General features: G+C 42.5%; 1 protein-coding gene across 1 annotated transcript in view; it reads right to left on the bottom strand.

The window, feature by feature from the left end:
* The window catches only part of ARPC2 (actin related protein 2/3 complex subunit 2), a 27624-nt gene extending 1684 nt beyond the window's left edge, over nt 1-25940 (bottom strand). The window contains exons 1-10 of the mRNA XM_019638329.1: nt 25785-25940; nt 25488-25569; nt 17355-17389; nt 15898-16010; nt 12068-12113; nt 9046-9232; nt 7987-8080; nt 3661-3787; nt 1953-2053; nt 1494-1594 (exon numbers count right to left, since the gene is read on the bottom strand). Of these exons, the coding sequence (XP_019493874.1) occupies nt 1494-1594; nt 1953-2053; nt 3661-3787; nt 7987-8080; nt 9046-9232; nt 12068-12113; nt 15898-16010; nt 17355-17389; nt 25488-25561 (878 nt within the window). The 5' untranslated portion in view covers nt 25562-25569; nt 25785-25940. The remainder of the gene's footprint in view (nt 1-1493; nt 1595-1952; nt 2054-3660; nt 3788-7986; nt 8081-9045; nt 9233-12067; nt 12114-15897; nt 16011-17354; nt 17390-25487; nt 25570-25784) is intronic.
* Nucleotides 25941-26974: the final 1034 nt, after the last annotated feature.

Here is a 26974-nt window from a genome sequence, read left to right as displayed (position 1 = left end):
TGGGGATGGGGGGAGAAAGCCTATGGGGAGACGCTGGGCAGTGGCTGCCTGGTGGGCTTGCCTCCTGAACGGACAAGCAGTTAGGGGACTACGGTGATGCAAGCAGCCCCATGTCTATCTATTTACGATGCTGAGTGTTTGGGTGACAGGCTGGCCAGATCAAGCGTCCTTCTGCTGTCCCTAGCTGCTGGTTTACCTCCCAGCCTCTACTGAACTGCCTTCTCTCCACTGGGCCCTGAAAGTGGCACATAATTGGTTGCGTCACACTCAAGGTCACCAAGGAGGTGCCTGGTGAGAAAGGCACTGCTGTGGAAATCAAGCAGGAAAAGGGGAACCTGTGAAGTCCAGGACAGAGGCAAGGTTCTGGAAGGGCAAGAACTGTGGCTCCGCACACAGGCACTCTCCTGTTTCCCACCACTACTGGTTTTCCCCCGTTTTAGGACAGTCCATGAAGCTGCAGAGCAGAGGGAACGTTGCTGCCGTTTTGTTGCCTGGCATCTGGACAACTCTGTCTAAGCAGAGAATCTAGCTAACGGCTGCACACCACTCCTTAGGCTCTGGGCAGTAGGCACAGAGCTACTACAGAACAAGGCCTTTGGTACTAATTTCCTAATGAGATGGGCAGTCTTCTGAAGTTTTTGCCTGAGGAAGTCGGGGGTGACTTTAACTGTTCTGTATCAATGTCTTATGTTTTGGAGGCTGAAAATCCTATGCTCAGGTACACAAGAGTCAGCCATCTCTCTCATCCAGTCAAGTGGCAGTAGAAGAGGCCTCTCAATGCCAGGGGAGGGAGCTTGAAGCTTTATGCACATACCAGCCAAAGGTTACCTGCAAGAGTGCCAGGTGTTGTCAAATACACTGGCTGTGAGGGGTACAGGGGTGGGGCTAAGTTCACCTCAAGACTTGAATTCAGCAGGCACAAAAGATGGCAAATAAACACCGATTACCTTGAGAAGAGGATGGTGTCAACTAAAGCAGGAGGGGAACCAAGATCCGGAGCCTTGCAGACCTAAACCCCTAGGCTCTAGGCCCTCAGGGCCACACGCTCATCATTTCCATCCCTGATCAAGACAACTTCCTTTCCATGCAAAATCCCTGCTGAGGAGCAGACCAGGAAAAAGAACCCCGGGGGAAGGGGGTTTCCAGGCCTATTTACTCAACTATCGTTAAGCAAATTACTCCGTTTCTCCAGGAAGACCTTGAAAAGGATAAGACTAATCTCAACTCAGGCCCAAAGAGAACACAGTTTATCTAGGTAGAAAGGTCCCTTTGTTTTTTTCCTAGCTGCCATTCAGGGAAACAAGGAAATCCAGCCCCGCCCATTCAGCAGTGAAAACCTGTTCATCCCATCTTTAGTCTGTCAGGGTAGGCACAGGCTTACCCTGCTGCCTCACATACAGCTACTGCTCAGACACCTGGAGGGCCGGGCCACAAACACCTGCTATTTCCTACTTGGTGAGCTCAGGAGAGGAAGGTGGGACTGCCCTACTCACGTGATTGTTTTCATTTCTTTCTTCTCGGCATCTGGGCGTGCACGGTTCAGCACCTTGAGGAAGTCGGATGTTTTTGCCCGCATACGTGTGTGAATATAGGCCTGTGGGCAAACACGACAAGTGCTGAAGCAGAGTCACATTCTACAAAGCCAGCTTTGCTGTCATTAGAAGTCACTGGGAAGGTGTGGGAACATACACCCTGGGACTGACACAGGGCCTCATGGGGAAGCAGGGGTGTGTGTGTGTGTGTGACCCTTTCTGGAGACGATTACATTCATCTCTCTGTGGGGAGTGGTGGTGGTGGTGGTGGTGGGGAGGTGAAGAGATCATTTCTTGAAACCTCTAGAACCACCTACTGCGAGTTCACAGCAACAGTCTGGGCTACAGGAAGACTGTATGTTAGCAGCTCTGGTGGAGAGGGAGGCCCGGAGCACAGGCCCAAGACGCTGCGGCGCTCACCTTAGAGCACTTGATGTGGTAGTGCAGGTAGTCCCGGAACGTGTGGATCAGGTTGATGGTGTTGTCTCGAGCACTGGCGTTGGTGTGGCGAGGGAACAGCACTGAGGTGGGGACATAAACAGGGCGTCAGCGTGTAACACCAATGCCACAGGGCGGCAAGACCAGCAGCCCGCAGGCAGCTCCCATCTCCCCACTTAAGTGTAATCCACTCGTTTCCTTATGTCCAGGCTGTATCAGGGTTTCCTCCTTCAGACGATGAAGAGAGAGATACCGTAATGAGGGCAGGTGCCAGTGAGGCAAACGGAGGAGATCATGGGAGAAAACCCAGGCGCCCCAAGGAAAGGGCATGGTCCTGGGCATTCACCCCAGGTCTGGATTCTGCAGCTGTGCATTCTGAAATCTACTCCCTGCCTGCCGCACGCCCAATAGCTCCTACTTCTGCAGGTCAGCAGTCTCTCTGGAAGGTGATACTACTATCTGGGTAACTTTGGAGAAAACACTTTACCTTAAGAAATCAGGACTAGGAAACAAAGCCTGCCTGTCCTAGGTCCTTGGTGCTAAAATAGAGTAATAAGCCTTCAGAGAAACTAAATTTCAGAGAAGACCGTGTAAATCTGTGGTGAAAACCAAACACTAAGGCATAAGGACCTGAACTCTCTTGAGGGCAGGCAGAAGGAGCTGCTTTGGCTGGGGGCTGAGAAAAGCCCCTCTGCAGCACAGACCCCCTGAAGACCTGTGTAGGCACCCAGCCCTCTGCTACTGGGCAGACCTGCATCCCCTCCCCTTTGGCTTCTTGAATCCTCTCTATTTTCTGCACCTACTCTATTCAGTGGCCTCACCATCAGCAAAATCCTCTGAGTATGAAGTTTTGCTGAAATGAGGAGTGCCTCCTAAGAAAGGATGGGTCCCTGTGCCAATTTGCCCTGGAGGTAAGTCAACACCAGAATAGGAGATAACTATATTGCACAGAATCTAAAATGCTAATAACTCTAAGTTTACCATCAGTTTTTGTGCCATAAAGAGATATGCTGCAAATTAAACTGTGACATGCCACAAATTGTAAGCTGCATCCTAACTTCAAAGATGGTAATGTGGAACAAAAATATTTAGCTTAGATTTAATGAAACAGGGTAAATCAACTCACTGTACCCATACACTGGTACACCTAAAGGTGAATCAAATAAAACTTCATAAAAGGAGACATCTGAGTGTCATCACATCAGGTAGTGTATGAAGGCGCTGTTATCCCAAACTATCGGCTCTAGTCATAAGCCAGCTCACTAGGCTGAAGCAACTGTAAGATGGGAAGACTTGAATTTCTTCAGTAGCAAAGTGGAATAAGTGAATCACGGCTGGAGCTCCAGCTTAATAAGCAAAAAACCAAGAAATGCTAAATGACAGAGAATTCCCAGCTGCTTGGCAATGCTTAATGTGGTCCTAATTCCCAACACTTGGCACGAGAGGCTGCCTTTTCCCCTTAGGATTCAAGAAAAACAGGAAAAAAGGGAGATGATTACTGTATAAAAATAGCACATGACCTGTAATTAGTGTCCACAACACCCCTCCTACAGTCATGGCAATGACAATAGGAATTTGGTATGCCTGCTTTCGCCCCACTGCAATTATCACATAGGTCCGTCCAGGTTTAGGCAGTCTGCAGTATGAATGCATCAAAGGCGCACAAGCGGGGCAATCCCACCCTGCTTACCGAAGGTAATATAGCCAATGTTGTCACCCACAGCAGCATCGGTGTCTTTCAGCTCCAGAGGAGGTTCCCTGTGGCTAAAGAGGACCTGTGGGGCTGTGTGGCTGGCTCTGCGTCCTTCTTTGAACTCCTGCCACAATAAAACAAAAGGCAACCAGAAGAGAGTCTGGTGTAAGATGAAGTGTGACTTATGCTATAGGGTTTGACCTATGGGGTGTAACCTTCATAGCCTATTAACTGGCAGATGGCTGAAAATCAACTACACCTAACGTGAAGTATTACAAGTTCTGGGTGCTATCAATGGACTTCAGATTCAAAAAGGAGAAATTACTTAAGTCCGATATTCAAAATGTGATGAAAGCACTGTTAATCCTCTTCCTCTTCTCTTGTTTTGGAATATCATAGGTGATAAAAATTACATGAGACTAAACAAGTAACAAATTTCAAAGCTCTGGGAAAAACAGATTACATTTAGCATAACAACTATTGCTTATTAGTTTCTTTTGATTTAATGTGTAAGAGGTGCTATTTGTCACGAAATATTTAAAATTTCAGGGTGAATGGAACCCAAGCTTCCAGATGAAGTCTTAACTCCTTTTATCTTTGCATATAAAGTCCCTGATGAGCGACCAATTTTTCATCACTCCCCTCACCCTCATCTCCGCTTCTTCCAGTTTCATGAATACCATGCTTTCTCTGGGTTCTGGGCATTTGCACAAGTCTTGTTTCACTGAAATATCTTAGATCCTGTTACTATTTAGACTTCATCAATCAGAACTGTAGACCAAATTTAAGCCCTTCTTGGGGGCAGAAGACAACAAAGTTAAAGAAGCTGAGTTGTCTTACTGTTCACTAAGAAAAGGAGACCATGTGACATGAGAAATGAAAGTCTGTATTTGAATTCTGGCTCTTGAATGGCCCTGGGCTACACAGCTACCATTCTGCATAAGAGCTCATCACCCTTAACAGAATGTACCCATTCTCATCAAACTACAGCAAAATGACTGAGGATGGGAAAAACAGCCATTGCTTCTCTGTTCAAATCTCCAAATCTCAGCTTTTCCAAGCCATCCATTTCTGTATAAATTAAGTGATACAAACAGTCCCGTCTCAACCTAGATCTGCAAGAACAGAACTAGATTTTCCAGCAATGCCAGTAAGACCAGACGGTTCAAATTCACTGAGTGATGGCAGAGGGATGGAACCAAGGGCTATCCAAGGCCTGAGTTTTATGAGCATGAGAAGCATGTTTCAACAGCCGCTTAGCCTACAGTGCTCTTCTACTGCTGCTCCAACATGACCTCTTTTATAACGCCATCTCCAGCTCACTGCTCTCTCAGTGGCATTTTCATGTCTTTTCTACAAACCTCTACTATGATACTGTACTATTCATTAATGCAGCTGGCTTCCCTACCAGGTTGTGAGTTCCTCAAGCCAAGGATTCTGCTTTGTCTCTGTATCTATTCCTATGGCCTTCAAAGAGGCTGACCAGCACTTGGCTTGCTGAATGAAAGAAAGCACTTCTACCCTCGCTGACTTAGTGTCATCACACTGTAAAGGAAGGAGCAGGGACTAGGTTTCCTTTGCATATAGGAAGAGCACACATTGATCAGCGAGCCCTTAGCTAATTAGTGGCAAAGGAAGGCTAACACCCGAGGAGTTCTAATGCCCAGTCTGGGATCTTGCCTGTTCCACAGCTCTGTCTCCTGAGCTGGCTTCTAAAGGTTGGTGGAAAAGAAATCAACATAGCTGGGTTAGATTAGTCTCCTTTTAAATTTTGTTCTCCAAAGGAAAAATATTTGGAGAGGCAGGGAAGGAGTCAAGATCATTCAAAATGGAACTTCCTAAGGAAAAGTTAATGAGATTACCCCTCTCTAGAAAACCTTTCACTTTGCAAAAGGGTTGAGAAGTTTTCTAACTTCTATTGATTTTCTGCTTCAGCCCCATGGGACAAAACAGAACAGATAATAACTGTCTGCCAGCATTTTCTTGTGTTTAGTAAGTTTCTTGAAGGCTCCAATTCACTTATACATGTGGAAGTCACAACCACATGTTTGTGGTTGTGAACCTGGGGTAGTTGTAAACCTGTGGTGACTTACTACCATTTCATCAGTTCTACATATGGAAAATAACACATTTAAGACTTGGTTAACAATAAACACTACTTCTAATTGGGGACTATCCTTTAGCCAATCTCATGTCTATGTTTTCTCTCTTTTACACTTAAAAACTAACCAACCCTGAGCATGCAGAAACCAGTGGTCCTCATTGAACTTTTCTTAATTACTGGGCTATTTTAAGATCTACTAACATGGAAAAATTCTAGTTTACCATACTCTAATCTCCAAGTGTTGTTCTTACTGCTTCTCACGGAATGAGCATTGCAACGATGACTCTACCAGACTTCCTCTAGTGCTCAGCTCTTGTGTCTACCGAGATAATGCACCAAAGCCAAGCCCTAGGCCGTCTGGGTGAGTGGGGAATGGAAACTCTGTCTTTTTTCTAAAGCAGTGAGCGTCCCTCAGAGTCTGTCTGCCAAATGACAAAAGCAGGAATTGTGTTCTGAACCAGGCTGGAAGAGCATGCTGGCACGGGAAAACCCACACAGGCCCATGACAAGCAGACTAGTGACCACAAGGGACTTCAAACAGTGTCCCAGGTCACAACATTCTGTGCCAGGTAGGCACGCACTGTTCTCCTTTCTCTTAGAAATTTAAAATAACTAGGCCCAGGAGAATGCTCAGATGACTTATTTTGGGGCAAAAACCCAGCAAAATAAGTCCAGGTTTCTATGGTCATTTCAAATAAATTACCCCAGTCTCTGAATTTGGAGAGGGAGGCAGGGCAGATGGCTTTCTGAGCACAGCCTTTTCACATTCCCAGACACCATATGTGCCTGCATGGTGCCAGGCCAGTCTAACTGGAGATACCCTCAGTGCAAAAATGCAGACTCTTTTCCCTTTTAGACAAGTCCTCTACCACATGTACTTTGAAGGAGGAGTTTATATTCATACGCAAGAAAAGAATATACAAAATTTTCCTAGGGAATAAATCTCCAGTACACTCTCCAAAAAGATAAGATCTGTTTAAAGTATAAAAATAAGCTAAGATGTTGCGTGGAATAAAATGGAACAAGATTGGTTAAAAAACCAGCCAAATCTAAATATATACTTCATCGCTTTTAAAATTAGTTTGTCAGTCTGGATTTATCCCAATTTCTGAGCTACTGCATTTAATTCCTGTCAATTTTGCAGAAAAACAAATGAAATGCCTGTCTAAAGGCTTCCATTTTGGACTCAAAATATACATATATCTATGTATATACACACATTCATAAAGTTTAGTACTCTCAAATGCTGGAAGTGTCAATCTTCCAATTGTTCTGCATAGGGACTCCAAATTTAGAATTTCTGATTAATTTGCTTAGACACAGAAAGTCAAGAGAAATGGATGAAATTGAGGACCACTTCTGAAGATTTCCCTAGCCACTTAGAAACGCTACACATAAAGTATTCTCACTATACTAAGCACAACTCTATTTGGCAGAGAAGATTCTGTCCCAGAATTCTTACATCTCATCACCCTGCCAAGGAACAGAATGCAAGTTTTTTGAAAATTTAACCACTGTACTAGATTTTGAATGCTGAGCCATCTCAGCAGAAACCAGCCTGGATACCACTTTATCAACAAGCTCTCATGTCCTAGAGCCAGCAACTGGTTAGCAGAGAGCATGACCAAGCCAAAAGGAGTGTGCTGTACCAAACCTGAGTCCACCTGTACCAGAAATCTAATGACGAAACGTACTGCTACACCCCACCACTCTTTGTAGTATATGAGCTTCTTCTGAGGGAGGCACTCCATGGTGACCTTGGTCAAACCCAGGTCTATTTATTGTCTTCACTATCAGTTCAACAACTCTATTCCATTAACACATTATCTACTCCTGAAGAAGTTTCTACAGACTCCTTTCTGAAAAGACTTTAGGACTAAACCAAATCAAGAACAGACCTTGTTAGAAATCTGAGGCACACATGAAGACAGGAAATGCGATTAAGCTTTAGATCAAAGACCCACAGGGAAGGGTGCTTAATATTTAGTCATACTGTGTACGGTTAGTACTCAAATCACCCTCCAGTTTAGTCCTGCAAAAGGCTAAAACCACAAAGAAAAAGAAAACATTCAGTGAGTTTGGTAGGGGTTGTTGAATGAAATCTTCAACAAGTTCCAGCATCACCAGAACTGCCAGTTCTTTTGTATGCTATGGCGGGTTTTGGTGCCAAGGTATAAATCACCATGCTATGGTCCCCCAACAAGATGTCTGCTCCATACCTGCATGAACACCTTTCCAATGACCACATCGTCGTCATCCTTAAACACTGTGCTGAAGACTACTGTGACTCTGTCCTTTTTAGACTCAACATACCTGAGGAAAACAAAACCCATGAGTGTAAGTACAGAATCAGAATGGGGTTTTGTTAAGAACTTGATCTACAAGCGAAGTGGGAGGGTAAAGTCATAAATCTCTTAATTCATAAAACAAGGGGTGTCAAGTGAGACTACCGTATTTGCCGGCGTATAAGACCATTTTTTGGCGCTGAAAAATATGCCTCCAAGTGGGGGGTCGTCTTATACGCCAGGTACACTTCAGATAGACTGCCCATAGTGCTTGCCCCGTGCCATAGTGGCCTCCTGATGCCCGCCCACTTCATTCCACATACCGTTCAGGCATCAGCAGCGCTGCTGGGTGTATGCTCGGCTGTTATGCGATTTTGCTGTTATGCAATTTTACCACACTCGCAAAATCGCACACAGCCGACCATATAACAAACTCTGTATTTTGAGTGGAAATGTTAGGGGGGCGTCTTATACGCCGGCAAATACGGTAAGTCTGTATAATAAATGCATGCCCTAAGAGAGGCAGGAGATGAAAACCATCCAAAGTAGATGTTATTGACTTTGTCTGTATGGTATGACACGAAATCTTGAGTTAGCGATTCTCAGAACTCCACTTCAAAAATTATGTTTCCTTATATACTATGAGATTCATAGTATGTAGATGATCTAAGACTTGCAACAACATAGAAACCACGGTCATCCTCTGCCTCCTAATTATCTGGGTGGTATTACTGACAGGGACTCAGAATCGTGGTGCCTTAAAAGAAAGCAATGGATTCTCTTTTCTTCCTTTGTCAACTTTCAGTATCTGGAGACTAGAAGTGAGAAATGGCCTTCTCCCCCCTATCATCTATATCCTGGCTTAAAGAATTTATGAGAAAGAATCTTCGGGGGGTTCACACAATAGAGTCTAAGGTTTGACCTCGCTGTATGTCTTTCAGTAAGCGATTGTGACAGCCACGCCCAGGCTTCAGGACCAAATTTTATACTCACATGGTCTCATCATCCCTATAATGGATAACGGCCCTGTTCTCTCCTTCTTTGCCCTCTTCTTGGAACTGAAAGTATTTCTCAAAGACAGAGGCAAAACAATTCCGTTTCAACATGCCAGCCTGATGCACAATGGAATCCTTGGAGGCCGGCAGATTTTCAAGGTCATATAGCAAAGACACATTGTATCCTGGAGGGGAAAAAACATCCAGCAGTTATATTAAAAAACACTTTTCAAGCTCTAACATTTTTATTTTGTCTCAGTGATCATACTCTTAATCCCGGTAGAATGCTGTCCATTTCCATCTATTTCATAGGACAAATGAAGAAATAAAATCTAATTCTTGTAACATCACTATAAATATATATAGCTAATTAACAAATGATATGCAAAAATTTGAGTCAATATTGAAGATGACTGATTACAAATAAGAAATGAGATTAAATCATACTCTGAGAACTTTTGATTAGAAAGTGTTCCAGATACAGTTGTGAAGGGGGCTGTATATGCTATCAAGCTATATGAGTTATATATTTTTCTCTGATGGTTTAATATGCCAAGTACTACCATGGTCAGTAGCTGGGTAGCTTTTTGATACTAAAATATACCCCCTTTGTGCCATCGCAAACCCTTCGTAGAGGTAAGCAGGCTATGGAAAAAATCTAGAATATATATGTATCTATATATCTGTATCTCCCAGTAGCTTTTATTTGTATACACTGTAAAAATTTCAAAATTTTGAAAATATTGTATTTCATTTGATCTCTGTAAGAATTCTTTGAAGTAGGCAGGTCAGACATAGTGACTCTCATTTTAAAGGGAAAAAGAGGTTCAAAGAAGCAAAGTGCCATGCCAAATGCAGCACAACAGAGAGGTAGAGAGAGGCAACTCTAGAGCTGAACAGAACTGGGTCCATCCAAATGCTGGCCTTGCCATTTTGTGACCTTGGACATCGCCTAACCTCTACAACTCCTGAGTCTGTTAAAAAGGGGTCAGGAGACTATTAGGAGAATTAGAGAATGTAGAGTATTTAAAAGTGTCTGGAACACAGGTCATCAATAAATGGGGCAGAAGAGGACTGAAATCCAAGTCTGCTGACCACTACACTATTCTGCCTCTTTACAGTAAGTTGAGTACAAATTTTAGCAAACAAGGCTGGGACACTTGATTTTATAATGAAACGTTCAGTATGTGCCAAAAAGCCTATGGGTGATTTCGCAAGAATATTTATTTATCTGTTTACCACCATCAAGGATCATTTCATATTCTACACAACTGATGGGAATACTTTTACCAGAACTGTATGGATTTCACATTGCCAAATATCTTAGACCTTCATACAGTACTTTGTTACTATTGAATTTTTCCTAAGAGCTTCCTGAGGTCTGTGTTTTTTGTTGCATCTATTCTCACTGAGACCATGGACTACCGAAATCTCTGTTCTAGACAGTGCTTAGCACATTTTTGGCCCTCCAATATTAAATAATAGCAACCATCATTCCATTTTGAGGACCTGAAACTAGATAAGCAAATAGACTTCAAGATTAGATAAAAAAGGGAAAATATTTAAAGTTGAGATTTGCTAGTTTTAAGAAGCCAAATAAAACAAACTACATAAAACTATAAGACTTTAAGTAAGGCTTCTGATGGAACGAAAAGAACATAGTTAGCATGAAGAAAAGTAAAAACCTAGTATGGCCTGCTGACTTTTCCAAAGTGGCCTACATACACCCATAGAAAAAGAGGAGAGACTACTTTCACACATTTTGTACGAACTTGTATGAACACAGGTCTGCAATCTGGCAAAGTCTATGCTTTAGCAGGAAGTGGAAGAGAAGGCCCAGGGACAGAAACATAAGCTCGCTGTGTTATCCTCCGGTTATGATAGATTTTAGGGTCTGACTGTGACAAGCATGCCCCAGAGTTTCTACATGACTTTTCTAGTTCGGTTTCTTTTTGAAATTCCTTGCTTTTTCTTAAAGCCTACATACAGCGTCATTTACCTTTTGGTTTTTATTTCTGATACATTGGTACCATCAATTTGGAGATTAACACTTTTCAGTATTCTATACAAGTTGCAGTCAAAAGCACCCATTAACAAATACTTAGTAGCAAGTTATATTCCAAAGGCACCTTTCTGCATTTGATATTTTGTTTCCAGAGCAGCATACAGAAGACAAGGTATTCTATCTAATGGGAGTGGTGAGGCAGTGACATATTGTAAAAATGTGAGAAAAAAAAAGGTCAGGGAGGAAATAAGCTAGCAAAATTAACTGCTGTTAAAAGAAAGTGACAGACACATCTTCCTTCTTAAAACAATGTGCTAATCAAGGTACCACAGCAACAATATTTTAGTCAATATTATGCCCAGTCTTACTGACTATGGGGCCCAGCTAAATGCTCCAGAATCTGAGACTATCCCTTAATCACAGGGATGAAAATATTGTTCAGTTTTTTTCCATTTTAAATTTCCTTTAAAGCAGTATAACACAGCTATTCTAATCAAGGATGGCCATGGTGCTTTTTAATTCCTGTGGCCACAAAGGAGGCAGCGACTTATTAAAAGAATGGATTAAAGAAGGAGCTAAAATTTTTGTTACTTGAAAATACGAAAATAGTTGTGAATATTCCTTTTCCTTCTCCAAATGTGCAGTGTACAGAAAAAGGTGTTACTATGCGCTAGAGATGGAAATCACTATTTGCTTCCTTAGCCTTCTCAAAAGGCATTTTTAAATCACCACACGCAAAGGTGGCTCTCTAGCTGAAAGATGAAGGAAGCGTCAATTGGCCCCTTTAAGTAAATGTTAACAACGCACATCAATTCCGTACACAACACTGTGTCCCATTATTGGGCAATGCAAAGCCCCTTAAAAGCTATTTTTCATGGAGAGAGTTAAAGTGGGAACTGAGTTCATGCAGAAATATTTGTAAAAAAAAAATAAATAAATAAACAAAATCCTTTGGCAAAAAAACCAGTACAAACAGGACAGGTCTCATTCCACAGTCATGCATATCACTACATACCTGATTCTGGATTTACCAAGAAACTCCCGTACACTCGCTTTAATAACTAGAAAACACAAAAAACAAATATGTTAATCCAAGGCCATGATAATTTCATGATTTTTAAGGCACTGCGTGCCAAGCTTCTAAGCCAGCATTCTTCCTTTCATTTGGTGGATGGGAAACTAGATACAGAGGGGGAAGCAGATTTATGTGAGTTACCAAGCAAGTCACTCACAGAACTGAGATTATACCCAAAAGGTTAATTTAGGATCTGTTTGTCAGTCAAGACTCATCCTTTACTCTTTCGGGTCACACCCTTCATATATTCTCCAAATCACACGCTGTACATAATCGTCTGTTTTTGAGAGAGAAGGATGCCAAATGCCAAGTGAGTTTAGATATATCAATTATCAACTAAGTACAGGCCAAACCACTAACCCAGGTGAATGAAGAGCTAAAACCAGAATTGTTGGGAACTGATTCCAGTTAGTCTACTTATTTTGTATGCTTTAAAATTATTTAGCTCATCACCAGTGTTTTAAAGGCAAAAGACCATGGATAAATTAATCTTAGCCAGTTATTTATGCTGGTGCGTCCACAGAAGATTGCACTCTCTAAATGTCCTTCCCCCAAAACCAATACTTATTGTTGGCTACTTTCCACCTTTTTGGAGTAAATGATAAAACCTTTTTACACCTTCCTATTGTTTTTTCTGTGCTAGTGAGACTGACTGCTTCACCTGGTAGAAATTGTTCCTAGGCTGACATGGTTTAAGAAATGACCTTTTTATTTTGGAAGGAATACTTCTGACTTAAATGTTATACAGGCCATATTAAGCAGTAGAAACGCAGCTATTTGGAGACAGAAAAAAAATATTGAAGCCACTAGAAATTAACAACCTTTCAGGTATTTAGTAGTTTTTATATGTTTAAGAGGCAAAACACAGTCATGGTTTATTACTAACTCTCATTAAAAACTTGTAAGGTGTCAGCACTATTCTGCAAGAAGGGAAAACTGAGGCCAATATACTAAACAACCTCAGTATAACGGGGTTTCATCTCTAGGCATCCAATTTCAAACACTATCTCACCAAAGACACACTAATGATCCTCTTATATTTTCTGGAATACCAAAAAATGGGTACTTAATCTATGAAAAGTTCACCAAATTAAAAGTGAACAAAAGCAAAAACTTTTGTTTTAATTGTAAAAGTTCAATATCCATGTTTTAGAGAATTCCATTAGCCAGAGAAAACCACTGAGAGCAGGCAGCACTGGAGTGGAGTCCCACGTGAGCAGGCACTCTGCTTGGTTCACTGCTGTGGTCAGTGCCCATATACCCACATACGACGGCATCATGCAATGAACAGATGTCAATGAGTATCAATGATTTTCTTCTAATCTTATTTTCAATGTACACTCTATTTTTAAAAAATCATCAGCAAACCATATATTTTATGCACCATTTGAAAAAATTATCACGATGTTCTCCACACCCCTGTTCTTAAGTATTCTTTAATATTCCACTATTTATTTAACCTTTAGCTGGAAGAAATTATCAATTTGTAAAACTTGGGTAATAAAATGGACTTCAAAGAATGAATCAGTGATCACATTTGTTTGTATGAAGGCAAAAGATAAATAATGCCACATATAGTTCCTATTTGGTGACCATATAGCCACTGTGAGGTACTTCTTTTACAGAAGAGGAACTGAAGGGAGAGGTTCAAGGTCACAGAGTTTGTTAGTGGCACAGAGAGATGTGACCTTCAGGTGTCCCATGTACCACTTCTCCTGAAGAGTTTTGGGGAAAAAAAGTAACATACATCCCATAAGAATTTTATCTGGCATGCTACCTCTGAGCTATAATTCTGTACTGTGTGCACTATTGGTACTTGGAGGAAGGGGACATCAGATGTGGGAGAAACCACTGCCCCTAAGATTTAGTTTAATTCCAAGCTCACTAATTAATATTCTGAGATCTAAGAGGTTCTTAAGAGCCAAATTTGTATGACGTTCAACTCCTCTGTTCCCTCTCCTTGGCTAAACCAGCCAATGCTTCCATTTACTTCACTTGTACTTTTAACCATGATTCATTTTTCCATTTGCGCCCACTCTTCCAAACTCACACCAGGAGATGGGTGGAGGCAACTTATCAATCACCCCATCAGACCTTCTCACCCCAGCAGCAGAGGCTTTCTGCCTTGAAACAAGGGCCTGTGACAATGTAATAAGCTTCCTGTGGTTATCGCAGGCTGGTCACTGTTTAACCAACCCAGGTAGTCATTTATTGTGCACTCTGCTCCCACACTGTGAATCTTACTTACTCCACCCACTTGAGTGGGTGGGGTTGGTTCACTCACCCTTGTGGTAGCTGCAAGAATGGCAATGTTTTGGAGTTCCATTGTAAGGAAAGCACCAACTCGAAAGGAGAAATCTAGCAGAACACTTTCTTTCCCTTCCAAGGATTATTGTTATTGCACCTAGATCTTTAAAGGGAGAGGACTGCCTAAGAAGAATGATTACACAATTTGGCTGTTGAATAACTGAATTATTGTTTATTGTTAAATAACTGAATAATTGTTTAACAATCTTTTCAGGTAGTTATTTTATAGTTAATCTAAAGCAGGGCCATCTTAATAGCTACTTGCTTCTTCTTGCCCTTTATCTGGTAAAGAGAAGAAAGAATTAGCTACTATTTTCATATACTATGATCCTTCATATGCTTTATATAATTAGGTATTTCTCCTGAAGCTTTTCTTTTTCAGGTAAATAACCCTGAATAAAAATGCTCTAAGTGTTTCTTATTCCCTTGAATTTAACAGGCAAATCAGATAAGGTTTGACTCTTCCTTGAACTTATGGGGCAAATCAACTGCGTATGAAACCAAGGGAAGTGACGGCCTATGAGTCTTAGTATTCTGTTTGGTTAACATATAATTTTAGTTTCTAAACCAAAAAATTAATTGATGTTTTGATTATATTCTTCTGCAAACAGCCTTTTCATTACATAAATTTTAAATAATCAAAATTTACGACTCTTAATCGGAAAGAAAACAGAAATGGCTGTATCTTCATTCAGATTAAGGAGAACCTAGTTTGTTAAAACTAGAAGATATCTGAAAACTGATTCAGGAACTGAGTCATACTTCCTGCTCTGAGACCCAACCACAACGTGCAAGCACTGGTGTACAACAGCCTTTTCTTTCTTCCATAAATGGCTCTCCCCAGAGCAAATACAGTTCAACAGGAACCAAACCTGCTACTTTAGCTATCAGAAGCCACCAGTGAATAAGGCATGGCCATCAAGAGTTTCATAATGAATGGACGTCCCTTCTTACTTCCCCTAAGGTAGTTATAAGGAAGAAGGGACACTTAAAGAGGTAAGCTATCAATTTAAAGGGAAGATTTGTGCTTTAATTTTCAGAATGAGAAATTAAGATTGTAAACTTTAAACAGGCCAAAATGTATACACCTGCTTGATGATGTTTTAGACATAGAAGAGAACCCATCTCATTCTTGTGATAGCTACTCTCGTATTGGTCAAGGAAGAGTATTCTTTGCTGCATTTTTTGAGAACTAAAGCTGTTTTTGTTTTCAATGGTTAGGAAACATCTTTATTTCTTGAGAGTAAAAAACAAGCAAGTAAAGAGCCAAAACCTTCTCTGGAAAATACCCTTCTTTTCATCATCATGAGAAATGGAGTCAGGAGCCCATGGTCAGGTGAGCAAGCTAGCCAGTGGCTGGTGCCAGTGGGGGTGATTCAGTGCCATGGGTCTTCTCTTAGTGGCAAGATGCCTATAAAAGGTGAGGAGGAAACGAATCCCAAGGAAAATGATGTAGAACTTACCTCATCAGCACCATGTGCCTGAAGTTCCTTGTAGAATTTCAAAGAAATACTGACCATCACTTTTGTTTTGTCTCCATTAGGATTTGAAATATGATAGAGGACCCCATCAAAATCTGTAAGGAAAGCAAATAACATTGCTTAACTTGGACATAGGAAGTAATATTTCAAAGTGCTTGTCTACCTGTTGCAGGCCACCTGTTGCAGGCCACAAGGAAGTCCCCCTTATAAGAAGGCATAAGAATAAAATGGCGTTTATTTAAAATTCATGTGGGAAGTCAGCACAAACACTGGGATAGAATTGTCCAGTACCTATCTCTTTGTTCTTTTCTAAAATTACAAAGCTATTCTTACCTTAATCACGGCTTGGTGCTGAAAGAATTTTTTTAAAAAAATTTACTGCGATGCATTTTAAACATGTATAAAAGTAAAAAGAACAGTATAATGAACACCTATTCCCATTATGTGGCTTCAACAATTATCAACACATGGCCAGTCTTGTTTCATTTAGACACACCTCTCCTGTGATTTATTCTGAAGCAAATCCCAGACGTCACACCATTTCACCTATAAATATTTTAGAATGTATTGCTAGAAGATAAAGACGACTTCTTAAAAATACGGAACCACAATACCACTGTTACGCCTAAAAATTTTAACAATTTCTCCATGTCAAATATCCAGTCAAGTGTTTAAATACTGTCTCAAAAATTTTATTAAATACTGTTGTCTTACTTGAATTCAGATCCAAACGAAGCCCACACAGTGCATTTATGTATCTCTTCTTCAGTTTCTTCTAATCTACAGGCCTCCTCTCTTTTGGGCTTGTATCCTTCTGCACTACACCTGTGAGGTGTAAGAGGACTTACCCTGTGCAGTTCCAGAAACTAGGTGCCGAGTGCCATCACTTTAGGGAGACCTGGCACTGCTAGTTAGGGAGGAAATGGGGATGGTGCCTACCTCTAAGTCACAGCACTTTGGAGCTGCAAAAAGTCTTCCATCCAAGATCATCTAGTCAAGCACCCTCATTTTACAGAGGGCGGTTGTGTTAACTCTGAGTTCACACAGCAAGTGTGTAGTATCAACACCCAATTTTCCACAGAGGACAGGAAGCAGTAACATCTCTCTGACTCACTGAACAGGTCTCTAGCATGTTCGTGTTGCCCCACTAGGTCTAGTGCTAGGCAAACTGAGATGACGGCCACTTAAAGATAGTATCTCATTATTTCCAATTTTAAAAACGTTCTTTTGTACCACAAAATTAAACCCCAAATTCTAAGATATCAGCAGGTAACTTTACATAATTCACTAACTCCATGAGATGATCTAAAATAAAGATCTCAAAAAGACGTGACAATCAAGGACTACTACTCTAAATGTCAAAGCTCATTTTAGGAACAGTTTTGTTTTCTATTTTTTATTGTGTCTTCTCTTAATAAGGTTGAGATAAAGACACTTACCTGCAAATGTTACTTCTACTGCTTCTGGTTTGTTTCTGTGAAAAACAAAACAAGAGTCCCTTAATTAACTGTACTGCTGCTTGCCTTCAAGGGCACTTGCAAAGGCTCCTGAGCTTTAAGATCAACCCACCCTGTATCAATCTTATGCATACCTAAATACAGAATTCATTTTCTCATGCACCTGAACCTTTGGACTTAATTAAGGTAGAGGATAAAAACAGGAAGCAGGTCAGATACAGCGTTTGTTTTCCAGCTGCTGTTGTGGTGGTGCTCACCTTCAACTCTGAATTCCTTAAACCATGATATATACGCGTTTGTATACATGAACCACAACATGCTCTTTTAGTCAATGTCTCCTCCACAGGACAGTAGTGATGGAGGTAGTACATTCAGCAGGAAAAATGCTGAATGGAATGTAGGATGGTTTTAAAGTGAGAGGATGATTTCAGGCCATAAAACAACAGAAGGTACTATTCAATTTCCAGACAATCTGTAAATATTCCTACACATCTTTTCCCCTTTCCCTTTATGTCATCAAAGTACTCACCACTCTCCTTCATGAAGCCAGTTTTGACTGGTTCTACCCTTAGTTTGCTTTGAAATTCCAGTGCTGTACTTCCATAGAAAGTGTAGCACAGAACAGTGAAACTGAGAATAGTCAAGACACCCATTTTCCAACTTTAGTTTTTTAATCAGGGTCTGTTTGCAGACAAATTAACAACTATATAACTTGATTTTCTGACCTACTCATGTATAAAATGGGAGAACACAAGTGGTCCTACCTACCTCATAGAACTGCTAAAGATGAAACGAGAACAGATACAAAAGGACCTATACCGGGAGGCAATGACAGCGTAATACTTTCTGTGCCATTCCCAGCTTAGTACATTTTCTTGTATTTGATAAATGCTACTGAGTTATTACCTAGAAAGCATGATACACCTCCTAGCTATAAACAATAATGGTCAATTAACCCCCAGTGAAAAGCTACATTACATGCTCTGTCCACTTCTCCTCAAAGCCCAATGGTAGGAAGCAAATGAAGATTCTACTGCTTAATCAGCTAGCTACCACTAACTCAAATGATTCCACTCTGTTTTATGGGCCAGCAGACAAGACAGACACATTTTCACATTTATTCTTGCCTAACTCACTCAAAGACCTCAAAATCAAGTACATATCTTTTACATTACCTCTGTTCTCTCACCTATATAAAGAAACCAAGACTGGGCTGCCCTCCATGGTTGCTGGGAAATAACAAAATATATAACGTTTTTTATGATTGTTAAAAAAAAATTGCTGCAGAGGCTAAACAATACCTTTCAAGGAAACTGGCTTCTATTGAGCATGTTACCCTTGTTCAAAAAAATCAACCCATACTAATCATATACAAAGTTCTATGTTGCTGCTTCAAGGCCATCCATATGTGACTGAGGAAAAACACTTTGGGTGTAAGAATAGAAGCATTGAGTGGCTTTATGAAAAAGCAGAGTTCAGAACATGAAGAAAAGAACTAGATGAAAATTTAAATTGCTTCTGATCTTTCATCTGAAACTGTAGCCAGGAGACAAAGGCAATGAATGGCCAATGTCCATCCTTCACCTCTAGAAAACAAGAGCAGAGAAGGAAGAAGTGCGGACATTAATCTATGGCCCGTGTGAATGAGGTATTAAGAAGGTGCACAATGGGAGGAAGCACTGAAGCCTATTTTCCCGGGGAAGGCTGGTGCTGCCAAAGAGTCAGTCTGGAGGTTTATAAAAGTCCGCAGTGCATCCCTTACTAGGTGGTGGTGGTGGTGGTTTTTTTTTTTTAACTTTTAGGCTTTTAATGCAGCCAATGAAGGACTGAGTTCCTTATGCTCCCGCTTCATTGAAAGACTGAGAAAAATCAGCTCTAAATAAATCACCTTAGGGTCCCAAGCTGTAAACATTTTGACTCTGAAATTTTGAATTTCTCTAGGCCACAAAGTTCCCTGAGAACAGATTCCCCAGTGGGAGAAGTTGCTAAAATCTGTACTAAGTGGTTTGCTGCTTGACTTGAGAATATTTGTCAAATCACTGCCATTAATATTTTAGTTTACTATTTATGGCTTCACAAAAGGTTGCAGAAGAGAGAGATGCTGCAGAGAGAGAATTAGGCCAAAGGAGGCTTCTTGAGAAGTCATCTGGGAGTTAGAGGTCCGAGAACTTTGTGCTCCAACAAGGAGACTATATTGAGTGTGAAATATGTCATGGCAGGATCTTGTCTCAATCCTCAAACCAGGTGTTTGCTATTTACTTTTGTGGTTTAAAATCAGGGAGCTAGAGGGAAGTAAGAAAGATTAGTCTGGGGGAGAGTATATCACTTAACAGGCCAAAAAGATAAATGGTTAGTTTCTGTTCTACCATCTACTAAAGTTCCAGAGAGTGGGGACGAGCTTAATTACAGAAAAAGCAAGTCCTTCAGAGTTGATTGTTCAACTCAAGTTCTGTCACTTACTGGCTATGTAACCATAGGCAATGTTACTCAAATGTTGCCTAGCTCAGGTTCCTTTTCTAGACCAAATGAGATGATATGTGTACAGCAAAGTTTCCCAACCAGTGTCTTTTGACTAAGTTACAGATATGCTGAGATAATGACCCCCACAGCCCTTAGAGCAGCCCAGTGGCAGGACCTCGAGGCTAGACCATTTACCCAAATGTACAAATACGATCTTATTCTGTGTGAGACGTTATCTTAAATAAGGTCAGGAATTACCAGTGCTGGGTGCCTCAAAATGCTTAATACATATGTCTCCTCTCCCACAACTCCCAAGAGTCCTAGTTTTCTCAACTGTAAATGGGAACTACTATAAGTCACATGGGCACATTTGAAATCAAATGAAGCCATGTTAACACTTTTAACAAAGTGCCTGGTTCATAGAAGGTAATCAATAAATTAGTTTTTCTTCTAGGTGATGTCAGAGGAGACCAGACTTAGAAGCCATGGTTGGGACTGTTGTAATTCCTAGAATCAGCAATTGGTCAGCATTACAAGGAGAAACAGAACCCCTATCAGTGTCAGACTGTTGTAATGTCTGGAATCCTAGAACAAGCCAGCTGGGTAAGTTCTCAGGGTTACTGACTGGACAGCACAGGACAGTAAAATACATTAAATTCTTCCAGAGGAGTTTCAAGAATTTTTCTTAAAATCCTTTAGAAAAAATTTTTTTCTTTTTTTCTAAGGAAGCGTCTAGAATGTCACTAATAACTCAATAAAGAACTCCTGGCAACTGTATTACCCATTTTCTCATTAAGGATTTTGGAGTTTTTACTCCCAAATGTATCTAATTCCCCATTTGGGCATTTATGTCTCTCTTCAGTTATCCCTTCCATGAATTAAGAATTAAGAATTACTGAATTCTGCTCACTTCCTCATAAAGGTTTTTGATCACTCTCCTAAGTCCTCTACAAGGCTCCCATCATCCTTTTTTTTCCCAAGGATTTTTTTTTTTTTTAATTGGGGAACTGGGGAAAGGGTACAGCCAAGTTGTTGTCCTTCAATCTTAGCTGTGGCAATCTTAGTTGTGGAGGGCACAGCTAGCTCAGCTCCAAGTCCAGTCACCATCTAGCTGACTGTTGGCAGCTCGCGGCCGCTCAGCTCAAGGTGCTGTGTTCAATCTTAGTTGAGGAGGGGCATAGCAGCCCACCATCCCATTTGAGAGTTGAACCAGAAATCTTGTTGCTAAGAGCGAATGCTCTAACCACTGAGCCATCCGACTACCCGTCGGCAGCTCAGGGCAGTTCAGCTCAAGGTGCCGTGCTCAATCTTAGTTGTGGGTGGACGTAGCCCACCATCCCATGTGGGAATCGAAACGGCAACCTTGTTGTTAGGGGCACGTGCTCTCACCAGCTGTGGCATCCTGCCACTTGTTGGCAGCTCAGCAGCAGCTCAGCTAGGGCACAGCTCACTGGCCCATGTGGTAATTGAACCGGCAATCCTGTTGCTCAGAGCTCGCACTCTTGAGCAAGCTCTTAACCAACTGAGCCATCCGGTCGGCCCTCCCATCATCCTTTTTGAGCAAAGCCTACAAAAAAGGATCATATTAAATAAGTGGTGGTCCTACTCTCTGTTGAAGCCATACCTCAAAATATGGAAAGATGATCTAAAAGGCGGTTTACACAATGCCAACAAAGTTATAAGCTCCTAAAGAAACTAAGAACCATTCTATCTGGCTTCATCCTTCAAGGAAACATTTACTGAGCTGAAAATAAGTAAAATAAATAAATAAATAAATACTTCCTTTGGGTAGAGCAGTTCTGTCATCTAAGCTGTTTAAGAATACATTTGGTCATGATAACCTTTTAATTTGGAGGCAGTACACACACACACACACACACACACACACACACACACACACACACACAGTGAGGATGCTGGGAAACAAAGATGACTATAATCATAGACCCTGCCCCTAAGGAGTCATCAGTTTGGTGGAATATAGCTCTGGGGCTTCATTCCCAAAGTAGTCCCAAGGAAGCCAGAGGACAGGCAGCAGTGTGTAACTATAATGACCTGTAAAAAGGCCATCTAGATCCTCTTAGCAAATCAGCCACTACATTTCAGTTCTTCTAAATGCTTCAACAATGTCCTAATTCCAAGTCACTTCAAACCAGTCTGTCTCTCTGAGGACATATGCAGCATATTTGGGAATGAGAACAAGGTATCAGCAAGATTTAATTTATTCCTTTCTCAAATTTCTCCTCCCACAGTCCTCGCCCACCCCAACTGGCACTGCTTGCTCACTGAGCTTCACTCCCCCTCACAGAACCATAGCGCCCCACAATATGCACAGCTGTGGCAAGGAGCCAACATGCACTTAAAATCAACAGCAATTTGCATCTGTCCATATTTCCTCAATCTTGGACTTCAGACTAGCTAAGTCGACAGGGCCTAGCTTGTGAGGCTGAAAAGGTTCTTGGTATGTATACAGTAAAAAAGTAAATTAATTTGCCAGATTACTTCTGCTTTAATTGGGGGTCTGGTTAAGAATTCCTACATAAAAAGGAAATGCTGCTGACAAGACCGGCACATGAGATTATTTGCAGTGTTGAGTATAGCTTTTTAATCAGTCACCTTCCTTTAGGTTTGTAGGCTGCTGGGAAGACAGCTTACCAATAATTACCATTTTGTGAGGATATATGTATGAATCATTCCAATAAGCTACTCTCCCAGGAGAGTGGTAGGAAAAAATAAAAAGCAATTTGTTTGGAATTAATCTTAGGCTTTGTCAGAACGGCCTCCAAATTAAAAGGTTATCATGACCCAATGTATTCTTAAACAGGTTAGATGACACAACTGCTCTCCCCAAAGGAAGCTTAGAATTTTAGTAGGGTGTCACAGCCAAGAAGATCCAACAGGATGATCTGAGAGGCATCATTTAAAAAAAGATCAACCTCGAAAGGAAAGATACTGCAACTGTGTTCTAAAGTATATACCACAGAAATGTTTTTAAGACTATCTCATGCTTACATTTTCAGTAGCCGGAAGAGTGCAGTCCATTAGAACTTTCTGCAATAGTAGAAACGTTCTACATGTGCACTTGCCAAACAGGGCACTACTAGCCACATGTTGCAACTGAGCACTAGAACTGTGACTAGTGTGACTGAGGAACTTCATTTTTATTTCACTTTAATGAATTCTTATTTAAACTTAACTAGCCACATGTAGCTACTGGCTATCTTATAAGACATCACAGAGTTGGAAGATTCACTCTGAAACGGGTTGCTCTGAACTATAATTTCCCCAGTTGGTTTGCTCTGAGACCAGTAAAGCAGGGTGGAGCTGACCTCTCCCAGCAGGTTTCCACACAGGCAAAGCCTTTCAAATCTCCAGGGTTTCTCCTCCAAGTTACTCCCTTTCCTTAATGTCTTTTTCTGATCTCTACTGCAACACATCTCACCCCTTAGCTGCACTGTAACTTTGCCAATAGGCTCTCTCAGAAAGGCTCCCTTTTTCTGTTCCTGCCTGGTGCTAAGCACTGGTAGAATCCCATAAATGTTTATGATTATCACACTAGTTATCCTTTGCTGAAAGTTCTGCCCCAGGCATTCACCTTGATAAACACTTACCTACTTCACTGATGCCTCATCTTACTGGTATGCCTGGAAATTAACACTTGGGTTTAGAAGCTGACCTCTGCTGGGTCCCAGGAAAGCCCTACCTCCTGGGCAGGCTATCATGGACTCAATTCAGACTTTCAAAGTGCTTTCAGCAAAATGTTATGAGCCCACTTATTTAAAGTCATATCTCAAAGGGAAGATGGGCCAGAATGAAAGCCAGAACTTGCTGTCCTGCCCCAATATCCAACACTACTACAAGATATACTTTCTTAGAAATGGCCTAGTTAGTTCTAACTTATGCCTTCCAGACTTGAGGCCTACTTTTAATTCCTCTCAAATGGTTAGTTGCTCTTTTTAAGAATAATTTCCTAAAATGAAAAGAGCTGAAGTTTTGAATAATGGCCTACACATTGGAATCAGGTTATTAACACAAATAGATGTGAATGGACTCCTACACTACAAGGCATGCTTCTACTTGAAAATGCACAGGCATTTATTTCGTAGATCAGCTTATAACCGCCTAGGTCTCATTCTTTACTAGTCTGGACTTGAGAATGCACTTAAGATCAGCTGTGAAAATGCAGAAGTTAATTCAACTTCCTCCTATGTGCTGTAGTGCTCATAAAAGTATAAAGTGATCACCCAAAATAAGGCTCTGAGCTGATTCGCTTGAACATTTAAAATGCAAAGGAACTGGTAAGTGAGGCTGGATATAAGAAGCAAGTTAGCTTAAAATATAAGCTATAGCAGCAGCCCCTGGCAGGAAACAACAGCTACTGCTCACTGTGCGTTATTACTTCAAGGAAACTTGTGCTTTGTTTTACAGATAAAATCTGTGGCCTTATAAAAGAGACAGGAGGGACACGATATATTCGATTTAAGCAGTGGGTTAGAAGTACTTGTTTTAATGCCTCCAAGCCACAAGTTCATATGACCATTTAGAATTTCCCCTTCACCAATCCTCTCCCGCCTAGTTCCCAGTTCACCAGAAACAGTTTGCGCTTATTTCCTCAACTGTGCAACCAAGATGTGAAGCCCCATCTTCACAGATGGGGAAATGAGGCACAGGGACTGGCCACACAAGACCAAAAATTAGAAGCTAAACGCAACTCCTTGCCTCACATTTTAAAAGCAAAGCAGCTTGGAGGGAGGTTGGCCTCTACTGATTCTTGTGTTTTGATAGAGAAGGCCGCCTTGTCCTAAGCCCACCTTTAAAAAGGCCAATGATTAAAAAAAATAAAAAAGATTATCTAAGACCTTTATAGGCTCTGAAGGCTCTCAAGTGTGTACCTGGGCCAGGATTACCAAAGGAGAAATCACAGACCAGGAGGGGTCTGGTAAAAGAATGTAAAAGATAACCAGATAAAGGCTAGTGGGTGGGGAAAAGTGAATGAGTATCTCAGAAGAGAGATAAGGGAAGGGGTGTGGATGGGGAGACTATTAGCTTTGCTTGAGAAATGTGTAACAAAATGGCCAATGTCTCTCACGGTAGGAGTCAGGGACGGGAAACGAGAGAGATCGCGTTTTTCTGGCTGCAAGACTGGGTCTGCCTTCAGTCTTCCCTCCTGCTCCTTTAGATATGGAGCTGGGGGTGGGGAGCCAGAAGGCTGGGGATGGTCTGGGCCTGCATCTTCTTCCTTCCCCCAGCCCTGGGAATTCCTGAACACTCCTTCCAACCCCATCCGAATGGGTTCTCTTCGGGTTCGGAACAATGACGGGGAATACGAAGGGAAGTGGTCCCCTGCTCGCCCCAAAGGGCAATGGGCTCCTCCAGCGCAGAGTTCCAGCCCGAGCTGCACTCCCGTCCCACAGGTCTCCTGCCCTTCAGCACGCGCACTCCTGTGCACTCACTGCTTCCGCATCCCTCCCCACGCATCTCGGCCCCTCACCCCACCGCGCCCAATCGCCTCCTACGTCTACTCCGCCGGGGCAGTCCCCACACCCGGCCAGGTTCCCCATCTCTCTCACGTCTGGAGGGTGCTCAACGATACTGGGATTAGCGGGGGTCAACTTTGCCTCCCCCGCCGCCCTCCGGCCCCGGGCGCGCGCTCACCCGGCGGCCGCGTTCTCGAACTTGAGCGCGAGCGTCTCCTCGATGATGCGGTTGTTCACCTCCAGCAGGATCATGGCGGCGGCTGCCCCGGGCAGGGGAAGGAGAAACAAGGGCGGGTGAGGGTGGGTAAAGGAGGAAAGGACGGAGGGAGAGGTCCTGCTGCCCCCTGAGGAGGGGGGCTGGGTGGGGTGGCAGGCTAGGAGAGAAGGGGAGAGGGAGCGGGATGGGGGAAAGGGGAGACACGCACGCTGGCCCGCGCACGCACTGATTGTGGAGACACCCACCCGCCCGACCCACCTGGCCCCAGAAGCCTGAACCCGCCTGCCGAGCCGCCGCCGCCGCCGCCTCTGCCGCCTCACCGACAAGCCCGGTCCCCGCCCAGCCCCCGGCTCCAGCCGGCCACTTCCGCTCTCACACCCACTTCCGCTCGCCACCCGGACGCGCGGCCCCGCGGCGCCACTTCCGCTCCAATCCCTTGTGCGCGCGCACGCAGGCGCGAGCGGGAGGGGGGTGGGGAAACGGAGGCTGAGCTTGCGCACGCGTAATACCGCTACCCCGCCTCCACTTTCCCACAGACCCACTCAGACCCAGCCTCTGTAAGTGTGTCTCTCAGCCAGCTGTAGTTTCCCAAGGCCTGCCGTTCCTGTCCTGTCCAGCCCCTCCCACCCGCTCGCTCGTCCCAGAGATCCAGCTCCACCCTTCCGGTCTTGTCATTTCTGAGACGACCCCCCCCCAGTACCTCTTGTTATCTCCCAGACGGCTTGTTTGCTCTCGTCTTATTTGTAGTCGCTGTGCCACACTAATGAATGTCCAGCAGCATCATCACGCGTTTCTCCAACGAATATTTAGTGGGCTCCTGCTCTGTGCTAGGGATACAGCGGTGAATGAAATCGACTGGGTCCTGCCCTATTGGGGCTTATAGTCCGGTAAAGGAAACAGACAATAAATAAACTCTCAATTATGTAACTACAAATTATTTAAAGGGCAATGAAGGAAAGGAATGAGAAGTCATCAAGGTGAAAAGGCCACTTGGATGGGCCTCACTGGGTTTCTGTCATTCCTCCATTTCTGTGCCTGGAGAGCTGCCTGTGGGTGCTGGAACTTGATTATCTTTTACTTTGAAACCCTCACCTTCCAGTACCTCTGCCACATATATCTTCTTACTCATCTGCATGCAGAATCTGAACTCATTTTTGTGCTACATCTGCACCTTTTGCCTATGTGTGCCTTGTTTTGTATTTTTCTCCCTCCAGGGAGAATCGAACAAATTTAGTTGAGTCTCTTCTCCATTCAATGATATATTTTCTGCTAAGTGCTCTTGGGGGCGGGAAGGGGAGGAATAACAAAATGAATGAAAAACTGGCCCCAGTCATCAAGGGCCATATAGCCCTTTAAAACAGATTTCCTTGTTTACCGGCCATGGATAAATTTCAAGACATTTCAGATGCCCCCAAATTATATGCTAACATATTAACATTAATATTTTT

The sequence above is a fragment of the Hipposideros armiger genome, unplaced genomic scaffold, assembly GCF_001890085.2.
Source record: "Hipposideros armiger isolate ML-2016 unplaced genomic scaffold, ASM189008v1 scaffold_38, whole genome shotgun sequence".
In the NCBI taxonomy this organism is placed as follows: domain Eukaryota; kingdom Metazoa; phylum Chordata; class Mammalia; order Chiroptera; family Hipposideridae; genus Hipposideros; species Hipposideros armiger.
The sequence above is the reverse complement of the archived record's forward strand: the minus strand, read 5'-3'. Positions and strand labels throughout refer to the sequence as shown.